Here is a 16163-nt window from a genome sequence, read left to right as displayed (position 1 = left end):
AAAACCAAATTTAGATTAAACAGTCCAGCAAATGCTACCAAAATGAAAACAGTAAATCCCTTGTTTCCATTTCAAGAAAATTCCCTATAGAAAGCTGAATTCCCATGGCAGTAGCACCAGTGGATGAGTACATGAGCTCACCACAAGAGGGTGTATGTACAATACAAACGTGAGAGGAGCTTTGAGTTCAGTCTTGAGCATTTGCTCAGTTGTCTCCTAAATGAGCCTCTCCTCTGGGGGTACTTTGAGCATGCTGTCCATCTCAAGACGAGCTCCGGCCAACTCCTGGACACTGGGGCTGTAGGCTCCCTCTGACTGACGCTTCTTCCTCGCTGTCAGCACCGTGAAAGTCAGTCCAATGATTACAATAAGAACACACAGGCAGAGCAGTGGGATGGCCACCAGCAGCCACGAAACGCCCTGTTTGTGAGCCAGTTTCTGAAGAACAAATAATAATTGGCTGTAAAACTCAACTAAGATGTTAAAAAATAACTTGTCAACAACAACAACAACAATAACTTACATTTGTGTCACAAGTTGGTCCACTAAAGCCAGGTGGACATTCACAGACAAACATGTTGAAATGATCCAAACAAGAACCGCCATTTCGACATGGATTTGACTCACATTCATTTATTTCCATTTCACACCTGTAGGACAGAACATGTTCAAGTGTGCTGTTATAATAATAACAACAACAACTATTAAGACTCATTAAAGATATAGTGACATATCGGCCACAAAGTTCCAGCATAAACAAATATTTCGTTTGGACTGGCCGCATGGCTGAAGGAAACCTGCATGAAGTGCACTGCCTGCACAAAATGAGACTACACTGCTCTCTTGTAGATAGTAAAATAGGGAAGTGTATATTGAAAAATCATGGTTATATTGTTTTAATATTTTTTATAATATGCAGTGCAACGTTTTTAGACAATGACTGAGCATGTAATTTTGAAGCATTGCTCTGGATTCTAAAAAAATCTGTTTCAGCAACAGCCATGAAAAACCCATATCGGTCAGGCAAATAATACCTTTTTTAATGAGTGAATCACACCATTCTCTTACCTGAAGCCTGTAAAACCTGGCATACAAGTGCAGTTTGCGCCCCACAGGCCATCATGACAAATGCCATCATTCATACACCGGACATCCCGGCCACACTGCTCTGGGGGATAACTCCATCTGGTGAGGAAAAATGTTTGTTAATTATCACAGATTACTGCTCCATTTTTGCTGCGTTCAAGCAATCGGCTTAGCTCACTGGCAGAGGGGGCCACTGTAATCATGGGGGCATGTGCAGGTGTACATGTTGGGACCGTCCTGACACGTGCCACCGTGCTGACAAGCGTGATGCTCACATTCATCCACATCTTGGTCACAGTGTCTGCCTCCGTATCCCGGGTGACACCGGCACTCAAATCCATCCAAATTGTCCTTGCAGCTCCCATGAATGCAGGGCTGGGACACACAGTCATCAGTGTCCAGCTCGCACTGCTCCCCCTCCCAACCAGAGTCACACACGCAGCCAAACTTATTAAACAGGTCCTGACAAGTGCCGCCATTGAGACAGGGGTCGGAGTCGCACACTGGAGCGCCGCTGCAGCCCAAGTGAATTATTGGTTTCCCCACTAAATAAAACTGCGATGGCTGAGGTGCTCTGTAATCGTCTACAAAGGGAAGGTAGACTCCAGCGACTCTTATTGCTCCCATACAGCCGGTGAAGCTCTGGGCAACAGTCAGAGTGGTGCTCTTGTGGTTGAGGAAGTAAAGGCGCCCTGTCACGTCTGGGGAGCTGCTGGTGTCTATGATGCCATCCACAGTGATGACCCACGGGGAGACTTTTTTCTGTTGATCTGCCATCGAAATGTTCACTCTGTGCCACTTTCCATCATCCACATGCCGCACTCCAGATAGAATCAAAGCCTCCACTGTGTTCCCGATCTGGATTTCCAGTCGGACCGTAGAGTCCAGCACACCCACCATGAGCAGGTCCCCACCTCGAGCAGCACGTAACAGGACTGCGTTTTGTGATCGAGTCCTGAACTCGATGTAGATACTGGAAACTGGTTCAGCCAGGGAGCCACCTGCACTGTACTGCACCGCATTGTTCTCAAATGTAGCATTGTACACACCTAACAAACCATATACAAAAGACAAATAGCATGAGTAAAATGTACAGTGAACTTTCCTAGTAATTTAATGAAAAAAAAAAACATACTTACATTCAAATCCATCTGGAAGGTCCACGCAGTGACCACCATTGACACAGGGACCACTTGCACACCACACACGGGTTTCACAAGTCTTGCCCTTGTACTCCTCTTGGCACGAGCAAGTAAAATCATTGAATGAGATGGTGCACTTGCCACCATTATGGCATGGTTTTGTCTGAAAGAGAAAGTGATGCTTGGAAATGACTATTGAATACAGGACTATTTTAGCAATTTTAATATTTACCCGGAAATACAGTACATACCTTGCATGTGTCGTCGCTGACACATCCTTCTTTTACATTTTTATTGCTGTTTGATATATAGACATCTTCCTGGTTGGAGTTTTTCCACGTTCCCATGCCTAGATGAACAGCGCCTAAACGTAGGTCCTGTAGACATCCTTTGTAAGGCCCACCCCATTTGTTGAAGCTCCAGAGTTCAGGCAGTCCCCCTACGTAGGCCCAGTCTCCTTTAGTGATGTTTACCTCAGGAATGTCCCCAATGCTGTAACGTAGGCCTGCATACTGAAAGATGACCTGCCTCTGCTGCACAGCAACATGTAAAAACTGTTTCTCTCCAGTTGTTACAAAAATAGGTGCAGTCAGAGTAGTACTATTCGACAGAGAGCTGACAAATAACCGACCCATGCCGAGGTAAATCGAAAAGTACACCTCGCCCTCATTCTGTTTGACGGGTCTTCTTAGTTGGAGCAGCAGCCCATTTGGCTTTAAGGACCTCAGGAAGAAGGAGACATTGAAAGTGCTGCCATGGCTCTTACCAATCTCGTATGCACTGAAACTTACAGTGTGCTCATGGCTGTAGGTCCATGAGGGGTATTCTGCAGAAAAGATACCAAAAGCGTATTCATTGTTGTACTATTATGCAAACAAGTTATTATTTGTGATCCATAACTTTACCTTCAGAGCAGCTGTCTCCAAAGTATGGCCTGTGGCAGTCGCAGAAGTAGCTGGTCCACATGTCCACACATTGTCCGTGTGCACTGCAGGGGTCGGGCTCACACCACATAGTCTTACTGCAGCCCAGCTCAACGCCCTGGTCATCTAAGAAGTTTTGAGGCAGAATGGCTCTAGAATCGATCATCAGGTCCTCCATACATCCGATAAAAGATGTCTTGGCAACAGTTGTGTCCAGAAGCTCCTCAGGGACGCCGCCCACATAGACATTAGAAAACGCTGAAGCTGGCTCAAAGCGTGGTTCATCTGCGCCATCATCAATAACTCTGCATCCGTCTCTGTCACATCCAGGGCCTTTGACAATCAGGACTAGACCTTGCTCGTCCAAAATCACATGAGCGTCCCTCCAATCTCCATCACTGACCAGACCAGAAAATGTTACGTCCAGTTCAGAGTCCTCAGAAAAGACTTTAGCATAAAGACCACCATTAACTATCTCCAAGAGTAGATGGTTTTCCTCATCCCCTCTGAAGAACAAGAGCATGTTGGGTAGTGTAGTCCTGAACCTTAGCTGTACTCCAAACCCACGATGACTCAGATGCTCCACTTCCCTCTTCTCCCTCTCCTCCTGCTGCACCTCGAGGTGAATAAGGCCTGGGTTGGAGAAGGAGAAGGTGGTCCTGGTAGAGCAGTGCTGGTCATAGAAGCCGTGTGGACAGAGACAGGTGTGCCCATGTTCTTCCCCTTCCAGCCAAGGCCAACACGTAGCGCCGTTCTGACACTGGTGCTGAAGACATCCACGCAGCCGGATGTGGCAGTGTTCTCCGCCCCAGGGCAGCTCGCCCGGCCCCGGCTCGGGACAATGGCAAGTATAGGACGCTCGGCGGTCTTCGCACCAGCCTCCATTCTGACAGGGCTGGCTCTCACACTCATTGATGTTGACCTCACATTGAAGACCTGTAAAAGAGGCAAGTGAATTACACATAGAGCAGCCACAAAGCTCTACCCTTATTCAGTCAACCATTTAAAAGTTCAGATGCACATAAATGTACGAGAACAGGAAAAATCACCACACAAGGTATGTAATAATTAAGACTGTTTGTGTGCAACTACCCAGGCCTTACCTAAAAACCCTGAAGTGCATGAGCAGATGTAGCCATTGACCTGATCCAAACACACCCCTTCATTCTGACAGGGCTCTGACTCACACTCGTTGATGTCCACGGAGCAGTTCTCTCCTGTTAAAGACGCCAAAACGTTAACGTCTCGTGTAGAGAAGAAACTCGAAAGCATCAATTTGATCGTACCTGCAAATCCTGGCTGACACTGGCATATATATCCAGACGCATCGGCGAAACTCAGCTCCCAGTCCATCTCCCAATGAGACGGGTTTGAGCGCTCAAAGCACTCCCCACCATTTTCACAAGGCTGCTCCTCACACTCATTTATATCCACCTCGCAGTTGGTCCCTTCATAACCTAAAGCCAAATATAAACATAAAAATAAAATAATAAACACAAGATAAAATCCTTTTGTCGTGAGCACAGAAAAGCCTGTATACCTGGCCAACAGACGCAGCCGTACCCTTTGACTTGCTCCTGACAAGTGGCTCCATGTTGGCAGGGGTTTGACGCGCACTCAGGGATGTCCACTTCACAGTAATCCCCTTCGAATCCAGTGTCAGTGCAGTCACACGCGTAACTACACCAAACAGACAACAATGTAACAATGTGACTCAGTGGTTTGAGTGCTCACACAAACCCGGAAGTTAGTGATGTGAAAAGTATACATGGTTGTTATGTCCTTGGGCACGTAGGAAAGTAATGTGTGGGTGATTGGTGGCTGTCGAAGCAATAGTTTATGTTCACACGACAGCACAACAGACCCAGTGTCAGATTGCAGATTTGTTGACCCGGTTTATGGTTAATAGCTCTGTAATTACTGAGCCTGCAAGAAACAAACATTGGCACAAAGTTTGTCATGAATCAAAACTAATGTTGAATTATGTTTTCACCATAGTTTCAGAGAGTGATGCTATTCTTCTGCCCAAAACATGTGATCACTGTAATCATTGAAAGTGCTATAAACCATAAGATTAATATGAGGGGCAATGCCTAAAAAACAATGATACGTTTCAACATTTGTGGATCATAATTTTGGATATTTCTTTCGAAAACTGTGAATTTCCCAAAGAGTTATACAGGCATTTGTCCTCCATCTGAAATTATGCCAGCTTACCATTTAGAAAGTGAACACAACCTCTGAGAGAGAATGACCAAAGCATGACATTTTTTAACAGTGCACCTACATTACCATCGACCATTTTCAGTTAAACAAACATACATCATTCCAAAACTGTGAAGCAAAACATGTAACTAAAATGTGAAAACTAACCTGCTGATCATGTCGTGGCAAACTGCTCCATTCTGACACGGCTGACTCTCACATTCGTCCAGGTCGATCTCGCAGTCGATGCCGTCAAACCCGGGCAGACATACACAGGAGTACATGCCAATGAGGTCGTGGCAAGTGGCACCATTTCTGCAGGGATTCGAGTCACATTCATCTATTTCCAGCTCACAGTTAACACCTGTTGAGAAAAATATCAGCATATTAAGTTATTCAAATTAAAGAGATTTTCCCAACTCTATAAAGTTGGCTCACTATTTCAGTCCAAGATATCAGTGTAAATGTGTAGTCCAGGAATGCTGACCTGCTAACCCTCATGGAAGTCACTTGGTCTGACACTAAGCAGATGCGACTGTGAGAAAACCAAGACGGAAGTGTTTTAAACTCTATCTGTAGTCAAGATAAGACACCTGGCATCTAAAAGTATCATACTAAGATAGTCTTTTAAAATATATATATTTTGAATCAGGAACAAGCAAAAAAGAAAGGAGCTAAACAAATAATGACACTACACAATGCACCTATTCTTTTATTTGGCTGTGTTACAATCAGAATCTTAATTTGTCAACGTTGAGTTCAACTGGAATCAAGTTGAACTAAATCAAGAGATAAACGTTAATGCGATGTCTGCATTCATAAGTAGAATTTCAACAGAGGAGCGTATTCATATCTTAAAATTATACCTTCCAAACTAATGAATGAAATACAATATATTACAGTACACTGAATGGGTTCCAACCGTCGCAAAAAATCTCAACTTAAAGTTACGTTTGGAATTTTATCTTATTTTTTAATAAACATTAATTAATGATGCACTGCGTAACCTTTCTGCCACCCAATAGCCAACTGCTTGTTTCCATAGAGATTCAATAATATGGCATTAAGCCTATTCATCTTGCATTTATTTAATGAAGTGTGTCTTTATTGCTCAAAAATACCTTGAAAAGCATGACTTGGGCTTAACCTGCTTGTCACCATGGAGACAGATACGTTTCATTCCATACTGTGGAACACTTCAGGCAAAGCAATAACATCTCCATAGAAACAAGCAGGTAAAAAATTACATAGTGCACCTTTAAGTAAAAGCTGTTTAAGTACCTGCAAATCCATCCAGGCACTCGCACTCGTAGTGGTCCTTTTCATTGATGCAGGTGGCGTTGTTCTCACAGGGCCGCGACGCACACTCATTTATGTCAATCTCACAATTATATCCTTGGAAACCAGGCACACAAAAGCAATGAAACTCTGCGATGCCATCCAGACAGATAGCTCCGTTTTGGCACGGCTCTGACGCACACTCGTTCACATTCTCCTCACAGGTGCCGCCTTCATATCCTGGCGCACAGTTGCACTCAAAACCCTCTGGTCTCAGTAGACATGTCCCATTGTTCCTACAGGGCTCGTCTATGCAGTCTGTCACATGTGTCCTACAGTCTCGCCCGCCATAGCCCTCTGGACACCTGCAGAAGTACCCGTTCAGTTGGTCCACACAGAGAGAGCGTGGGGCAGAGCAGGGGTTACTCAGGCACTCATCCACCTCTTCAGTGCAGTTGTCTCCGGTCAGGCCATCGGGGCAGATGCAGTGGTATTCTGCGCTGCCCAAGGTGCTTAGGCAATTGTCACATGGGTCAAAGGAGCAGGCATCGTAGAGCTGGTCACAGTGCTTGCCCATGTAGCGCACACGGTCTCTGGCACAGATACACGCGTAGTCGTCCATGGTGTCCACACAGGTGGCTCCATTTTGACATGGGGCAGAAAGGCATTTGTCTGATGAAGCACTGCACAGGATCCCTGTTGAGAAAAAACACAAAGGTTATGGTTAATAGCCATCAGTATATGCAAGCTATGGCAATGGCACACACACATAATTGTCTCCGTCTAAAAAATAAATAAAAAGCTGTTGACTTTTTGTTTACAGATCTAAAAGGTAGCTTTTTTGTTTTAGGATTATTGATTAATTTATCATTATTGAAACAGAACCTAATTGGATTGTAAGGGATAATCCATGTCAATTGTAGACAAACAGACCATGTTCAATCCTTTCACCCTGGCTTAATTTCTGAGCAGAAGACAAAGCATGGCTTATCTTGGCTTGTCAATGAACTCTAGTAAAATCTCTGGTAAGAGGACCTTCTTTCAACTGGATTTTCAAGAGTTATTTCACTCCGAAAAACGTTAATATCACTTTAAATAATGAAAACACCATCAAATTTGTTCTTGGCACGATTGTAGGCAGCACTACGGAGATTATAGCCTTGTTAGAAATGTAGAATGATAAGTAGAATGTGTTAAGGAGCCTTGGGACTGGGCCTTATAGTCAAAGTCTTGTTTATCTTGTGGTCACAGTCCACAAAGATTCCACTGTGTGTAATCCTCAATAACTACTGTAGCCCTATAGCTGCCACATATCTTGTTGTGGTCCTAAACACTTAGGGGGAGGTGGGGTCTTTAGCTGGGATTTGCATACACTCTCCCTGTTACAAGGCCATGCTGCTTGGCCACTCTAGACTCAGTTCACATTCCTTTTTACTAGGCCAGTTCTAACAATGGCCAGAATGAGCACATGCCACCGCCCCCAGACCCCAAACTTTGATCAGGGCACTGGTTCCACATGCTCAGTGAAGCTGAAGAAATTAAGCAGCGAGTTATGAGGCAGACAGGCTTTGGCTCAAAATAGCTGCATACTAATAGTGAAAGTAGTATGAAAGTAGTATTCCTTTTACGCCAAGCCATGACTTTTTCTTTGAATGTCATATGTTCAAAAATACATACAGAAAATAACATTTAGCTGGTGCCGTCTTCAGTGTTTTTTTTTTTGTGCAGCTTACTGTATATTGACACATAATCGCTCCACGAGACTTCATGTGATGGAGACGCATTTGAACTAAATCACCTGACTTTAAAGTGCATATGACTAATTATTACTTTGTTTGTTGGTTTAGTCCCAGTGATAAATATTTATCATAGTTTTACATCTGTCAAGTTGCATTTTGTAAGTAATTCTGAAAAATAAAAGTAGTTGGAAATTACAGGATGTACAAAAGAAATATGACAACAATAAAAAATACAGACAATTTACACGCCACTGACAAATGTTTTTGACAGTTTAAATAATAATTTAACAAAATAAAGGTATCAGGAATTATTTTTTGTCAGCTCATAACAGTTTTTATAGGGATTTCCCTCTTGTTTTCAGTATGGTTGCTAGGTAACAGCTGTCGAATCACTTCTACCTCACATCTGCTGCTCATGTCAAATGTACAAAATGTTCAAACTGGGAGAAAATTGACAACATTTCTAGTAAAATCTGAATACAATAATGTTTGCTACATAGTGAAATCTATTGTCTAACCTGTCATAAGCACTTTAAACATCTGCCTGGTGTCAAACAATGGATCAACTGTGTATCAAGACCAAATTATGACAATTGTAACTATAGCAGTGGTTCCCAAACTTTCACCAAAGAAAAGAATTGGCTTTCAGAGTACCACCAGATCTAGATCAGGTCATAACAGGAGTATTCCTGAGCTAAACCATTAAGTTAACTTATTTATTTGAGACAGGGACAGTGCACAATACACATAAAGGAAACCTATGCAGACACAGGGAGAACATGAAAACTCCACACAGAAAGGCCCCATCAGGAATCGATCCCAGGACTTTTTTGCTGTGAAGCGAGATCCGCCCAACTGTGTACCTTCAAATATAGTTCTATAACATGTTTATTGCACAATTTAACTATTAGTTTAGCAAATACAAATACAAAAATGAAAAGAAAAAACGCAAGGAAGAGCAAACACTTGAATGTGAGCACTAGATGAAATGAAAAGTTGTCCTCGTATCACCAGAAGAAGTCTGCGCACAACCCGTGGTACACGTACTACAGTCTTATTAAAGGGTGTTTAAAACATTTGATTCATGCATTGTATAAATTGGTTTTATATAGAGTGTGAAATGCAACAACTATGATTCAATGAGTTCTTCAGCAGTTTGAGGTAGATGTCTGCTGGACCGGACCGTAGGTCGCCTTCACTTCCCCTCTGCAACCATTCCATCACTGCTCCTCCCTTTTTGTTTTACTTTGTTCCAATTGTCACCCCAAAAGCAAACTAACAAAAAGTAGCATTTGAACTATATATGTCCATGATCAAACATGATCAAATAATCCAATGCATCCATTTTATTCCTAACACATTTGATGTGCATGGTGCTGTTGGTTTGATCCTGAGCTCACGTGCCAGCAGGTGCCAGGGTCAAATGTGATTGTGACCCTGCTGAAACCAGAAGGCACTTGTCATTTTCAATTGCACCTGAGACGGACCTGTCTGTTCTGAGTTAACGGTGGACACGACTATGTCTGAAGAGTAGAGATTACTATCAACAGTCTTGAGTGTGAGCCACCTGCAGACCTGAGCATCCCCAGGTGGCACAAGTGTCTGGAGATTAGAATCTGTCCTCAAAGTGAGAAGGGCAGGACAAACATACTGCTGAGGTGAGGTGATCTGCTGCTTGCTTGCTTAACTTAAAGGTGTTGTTTGTGTGCGCAGTAGACTATGGTGTGACCGCAGGGCTCAGGTGTAGCCAGGTCATTCCACATTAACACATTTTTTACAGTTGAGAGTTTTTACATCTATTTAAATCAGGGTACACTGCAACGGGCAAAAATACCTGATTGTTATTACACAAATATAGATTTTGAAAGTTAATACAAGATCGAGGTTACGGTTAAAACAGACAGATTAACAGTTCCCTAAAATGTGAACGGTCTAATTGAACACACGTCTGTTGTGTACATGGTCTTTACAAAGGTCTTATCCCATGTACTCTTCCTTAACTTTCCCACCCCCTCTTTAACCCGCAGGTTTGACGCCCCCCCTGGCCCAAAGAACCACTCTATACTAATCCTCTGGCTTCTCTGGGCCAATCCCATTGCACTTGTAATCTGGTGACAGGATACCTGCACAGATTACACTTTAAGCTTCAACCTCAAGCATGTGTCACCATAGTGTCTTCACGAATAGATCTTTCATTATCTGCCACTGGCACTGTCAAATTAGACTAAACTATGTGCTGGCATTTAGTTATGTTTGTACATTTATGTCTCTTCCAAAAAGTACCAATTAACAAGCTGACGGTACAGGTATTGATAACTTACTGATCTTAAAGTATAGTCTACTGGACAACAGTCAAACATATATAAATAAAGTTTTCATCAATATTTGCTTCATTTGTCTTATTATAAATCAATAGATCAGATTGATATATGTGAATAACCTACTAAATCAATAAATATTTAGTCATAAATAAATAAAATTGAAGCCCAGACAGTTTTTACTAAACTGCATTACTAGAGTGCGAGCCGGTTTATCTACGGCCTCGCGTTTACTCAAAGTTGATCCTGGCTGTACAGACACCTTGTAGAGCAGATCAGAGCCTGACAACCAGATGTCCCATTCGCCTGACTCAACTTGGTTTAACAAAGTCACAGCAGGACGTCCCATGAGCTCAGGGGAGAAATCAGGATCCTCTCTCTGACTGTTTATTGCCATTATAAAATATATTTAATGTTTACATCTGCCATTATAAATTTGCGTCATGACTGATGGATTGCTCAAACTTTCATAATTCGAGTTCAGTTATTATATGAGTGCTCGTTTTTTGCATGCGTGCATGACTGAAGACCACCCCCTGATTGTGAACCAGTCATGTGGCAAATCTGACATACCCCACTAGATACAAGCACCACAAATACAAGCTTTATTATGAGTAACAATTTAAACAAGCCCTTTTTAATCTTGCCACACAACTAAGTCTCACGTCTCAATCAATTTACCCTCACCAACACCCTATGGCAATACATTTATAGCCACTAAACACTGAACACATCATTGATAAAACAACGAAGGATAATAGTTGCTGTGTTTCTAAGAATCCTGACATGGTAAAAAGAGGCACAATACAAGCACCGCCCAAACACCACTTGTGCACCACTCATGGAGCATCTATGAAAAGCATTCCTACCTGCATCCACAATAAGACACAAGAGTTCCCAGGTCTGCCGTTCAAGAATGTGCAGTAGAAAGTACTTTGATGCAAATAATGAATGTGATTTGAACATTAGTTGTGTCATAATAGATTGTATTGTATATCCTCATAGTGTATTGTATATCCTGTTTTGAATGTATCGACTCACCCCATTTGAACATCATAGTTGTGAGCAGCAGTGTCTTCAGGTTTAGATGAAGCTTCCCAACTTCCATGGCGTGTCCTATGGAAGGGTCCACTTAGGGCCCCCAGGATCAAAGGTCAATAGAAAGTTTAAAGCTCTAAAAAGTCAACATGGTGTGAGACTGAGATGCGTGGCTGTGTCTGGAGACATGTCACACACTTGTGGCAGTGCTAATGGGCGCAGCAGTGGACACACACAGACTGCTGCTCTGCCCGTTCATGACTCTGAGCGTGTAATCAGGCGTGAGAGTGGCCGGGCACCACGAAAACATGGTCTGGATCCACATGATAACTGCAGAGAAGAAGACGTACAGGAGTCATTTAGCACTCATAATAGGGACCACAAATAGTTTCATGTATCACACACAACACGTATCTTGTTGTAGCTTTGTTTTGTAGCAGACAAAACATTTCAGTTTCAGTCAGCTGTTAACCTTATCATTCAGCATAAAGTAGACACATTTTTAAATGATGTTATTCATAACGAGCTCAGCAATTATGGGTCTGAGATACTTCCTGAGTTTATTCCAGGATCATAGACATGCAACAGAACCTGCAACTCTTAAAACATTAAGGGCTAGTTAATTTACCATGAAGTAGGGAGAATCCATATTGAAGGTTAACATAACTTAACTAATATATTCGATTTTGAAACAGTCAATTATAGATAAGAGTGGTTTATTTTGAACCATGTGCAGTCCAAATACTCCTGGCCAGGTTTTCACTATGCGTGCCATTGGTGGCTACAACAGCTTTAATTCCCTTGTAGAGTGGAGCTTAGTGGTCAGACACCCATCCCTTGGTCTGTTTGAGGCTTGTTACCCCTCCGTCGCCCCTCGGCCACACCCTCCATCAGCACCGCAATACCTTACAAAGTACTAGAATATGTATTATTACTAATAAAATGTGTCTATGTATATGAATATAAATGGACAGAATGAATAATTGACAAAAGAGTTTCCACTAAAATAATTCAGTATTTCCTTTGAAATTACACTAATGACAGGTACGGATGCTTTACTGCTGCTATACCTGTTCAATGAAGCTTCAGCCTTCTTTGGCCTGCTTCTAAATCAAGCCATCAAAATGCAGGGATTAGCCTTTACCTGGCACGACATGAACACATTACAGACCTTATGTCTGAAGCCATCACTTGTAAATGTCACAAATAAGGTTTAAAAGGGGCAGAATATTTCAGGACATTTTCAGGAAATTTCCCCACGGGAATCACACAATGAGGTCTATTTAACTGTGTGAAACTACAAAGAAAATATACATTTCCATGCAAAGCAGTATTTCTCCAGTGTTTGAAGGTAGATTCACTTGAACGTTTTGAATCTTGTCAGTTCTCAGTGACTTCCGAGTCCTAATCATCCTACTCCTCTTAAGGGTCACTGTTTAAAATGTTGGCGATTTTTTAAAATGTGTATATTTTGTTTGTTGAGTCACCCAATTGTTTTGATCATGTGGGCTCCAATGTGACTGATCTTCAGCTTCAGGACGCTTGAGGCCACAGCACTCTAGGTGCTTAAAACGTATTAAAAGTGGTTAAATGCTGATTCTCGTAATTGTAAAAGCACTAATATTATTATATTGTATGTATTTATTTCAGACACAAGGTGGTCCATAATTAAAAGAAAAACAAATAAAATAAAATAAAAATTGTATTGATGATTGTAGAGTCTCTCAGCCCGGTGCTTTCTCACAGCAGAAGTGTATCTGTCAGACTTTATAACAAACTGCTAGCCCTGAACACTTGCAAAACTGACTTAACCATGTGCAATAATGTCATATTCATGTGCATATAACTGATGAAAATAGCATTAAGATAATACTTATCTTACGCTAGCTGTTTTTATTTTGTTTTATTATTTTATTTTATTTTTCTTTTCCCCCCTCCATTCCTTATTAGGAAATGGGAGGTTTTGTCTATAGGAGTTTTTGTTTATAAGAGTTCTTCTATTAAGAGTGTTTTTGAAACTACCTATAAGTTATCTGTCCTTTTCCTCTGTATCTACCTGCGTTGCAACAATGAAATTTCCCCATGTGTGGACATCCATCCATCCATTTTCTACCGCTTGTTCCCTTTCGGGGTCGCGGGTAACTGGAGCCTATCCCAGTGACTTCGGGCCTTAGGCGGGATACATCCTGGACAATGGCCAACTTGTCGCAGCATGTGTGGACAATAAAGGAATATCTTATCTTATCTTATCTGCATGAGCTCATTTGAGGGTTGGTCAGTGTCATTATAATGGCATTTTCAGACACTTCCAGGTGCTGCACAGATTTGTGCCAAATGTCTTACTAGTGCCTCACAGGTGGGAATATGAGCGTCCACAAGCAGCTGACTGGCACTGTGCCATCTGGGCTCACGCAGCAGAAGCCTAAAGGCGTCATTATAAACCACTATGAGCCTGCGGAACGTCCCACGTCCATAGTTCCACTGCAGAGGAGCCGTGTACAATGAAGTAAAGTCGGCTCTGAGCAAAGAGCACTTTACTTCAGAGGAATACATACTATACTAAGTCTATTTCCATAAATTCACGTTATGTTTCTGTACACTCCTTGTTAAGAGACAACCTTTAGAATTGTTCATTCCTATACGTTCCCATAGGAATTTTCCAACTTTCAAAATTTCCAAGAATAAAGAACACACACACATTTTGCTTCATTAGATTAACACAGATTGTGCAACCTACATTTTATTTGTCACTATAAAATAAGGGTTGTGAGCATGTACTATAGCCTCCAGTTACATCTTTGCATAAACAAATGGTCAATGGTCACATTCATATAGCGCTTTTCTACCGTCAAGGCACTCAAAGCGCTTTACATCAAGTTAATCGCAACTGAAAAGTGCATCAATATCAGACCTTGAAAGACGATTGGAATCAATGGTAGATTGGGACATTAATAATTAGTCAGGGATTGTGTAATGTGTTCCTCGAAAGCATAAGGATATTTTGTCCTGAAATGAAGTTAAGTTTGTTGGGAGCAGGACCACACCCCTTCCCGCCCCTTCCTGCGGCTACACTATTTAAGCATCAAAGTCATACACACACTGGTGTTCATGATTCTGATGCAGATTATTATTGTAACATACTACATACACATTGGCCATTGACTATGTCTTTCACTAAGGTTGTGAAAACAAAGTTATACTAATTTGAACAAGTATCTATACGGAAATAAATCACATTGAACAGAATTGGAGTTTTCCTGAATGGTTTGAAATTGATCAGAACCTATATCAGGATTTATACATGGCAGTTTGAACCAAACTAAAATTAGTTTTGTTTTTCTAATCATTTCCGTATCAAAATCTGCATGGAGTATCAAGCTTTTTCCATAGTATTAAAATCCTGTTTCAAATTTTACTACAGTGAAAACACAGTAATAATCCAGTTTTAACTTTGACTTGAGTTGAATTATTTTTTTTTAATTTCAGAGGCCTGGTTTTACATGCTTTTGTAACTTTAATTTATTATTTGACATAATTTAAATTAGAAAGGTTTAGAGTATAACAAACATAAAGTACTGATACCTATACCTGAAAGATCACAAGAAGAAAAGGGTAAAAACTATGCTGAAAAAGTAAAGATTGTAGGGATTATTCAAAAGGTAGAAAGGTGTCACAGCAGTTACCCGCTTCACTTAAGCCAAATGTTGGCATTTGATTTGGAGACAGGCCCAGAAATGTGAATTATTCAGGAAACAAAGGCTTTGGCACCACTATAAGCCTTGAGGAATTCTCTTTAGACAAACGACTGGTGCAGCACCTGAAAATAACTGGAAAAATAAATGGAAAAAGGAGCAAATCTAATTAAATTCGACCTGCTGTCAATCACACAGCAGCTCAGACTATGGCTAGGGCATAAAAGGGAGGCACTGACTCAAAGTTTAGCCGCCAAGAGCACAGCCTACACCTTGGGTCTTGTCTAGTGTGGTAGATCTGGGCCTCTATTGATCTGGTGTTCAGAGCCTGCTCCTGTGCTGCCATGATCAGGGCCTCTGTCCTTCAGACCGGATCTTTCTAGCCATTGGTAGGATTTCGTGATATCAGCCACTTCAGTTATGTTCCGGTGGTACATCCCATGTAGGGGCGTGTCCTCACATAATGGTCCCTCCAGCACCTCATCATCCTCTGTTCTCCAGTGTCTGAGAAGTTCACTGAGCACGTCATCTGTAGGAGCCTTGTCCTTGATGTACTTATGGATCTTGGACGTTTCATCCTGGATAGTGGCTCTCACGTTCATTAGTCCCCGGCCTCCTTCCTTAGGGCCAGTGTACAGTCTCAGGGTGCTGGATTAAGGATGGAACCCTCCATGCATGGTCAGGTGCTTTCGTGTCTTAACATCTGTGGTCTATAACTCCTCCTTTGGCCATCTGATATATA

General features: G+C 41.9%; 1 protein-coding gene across 1 annotated transcript; it reads right to left on the bottom strand.

The window, feature by feature from the left end:
* Positions 1 to 80: 80 nt before the first annotated feature.
* On the bottom strand, positions 81 to 11953 carry crb2a (crumbs cell polarity complex component 2a). Its single transcript, XM_072454060.1, has 13 exons — positions 11733 to 11953; positions 6638 to 7330; positions 5525 to 5720; positions 4692 to 4831; positions 4438 to 4608; positions 4255 to 4368; positions 3134 to 4087; positions 2480 to 3054; positions 2226 to 2391; positions 1265 to 2135; positions 1069 to 1185; positions 524 to 650; positions 81 to 438 (listed from the first exon to the last, which is right to left on the bottom strand). The coding sequence occupies exons 1-13, from the start codon at positions 11797 to 11799 to the stop codon at positions 217 to 219; spliced, it is 4413 nt and encodes a 1470-aa protein (XP_072310161.1). The 5' UTR covers positions 11800 to 11953; the 3' UTR covers positions 81 to 216.
* Between the last annotated feature and the right edge of the window lie 4210 nt (positions 11954 to 16163).

The sequence above is a fragment of the Eucyclogobius newberryi genome, unplaced genomic scaffold (assembly GCF_026437365.1).
Source record: "Eucyclogobius newberryi isolate DKJ021-1_F unplaced genomic scaffold, fEucNew1.0.hap1 SCAF_2, whole genome shotgun sequence".
NCBI lineage: Eukaryota > Metazoa > Chordata > Actinopteri > Gobiiformes > Gobiidae > Eucyclogobius > Eucyclogobius newberryi.
The sequence above is the reverse complement of the archived record's forward strand: the minus strand, read 5'-3'. Positions and strand labels throughout refer to the sequence as shown.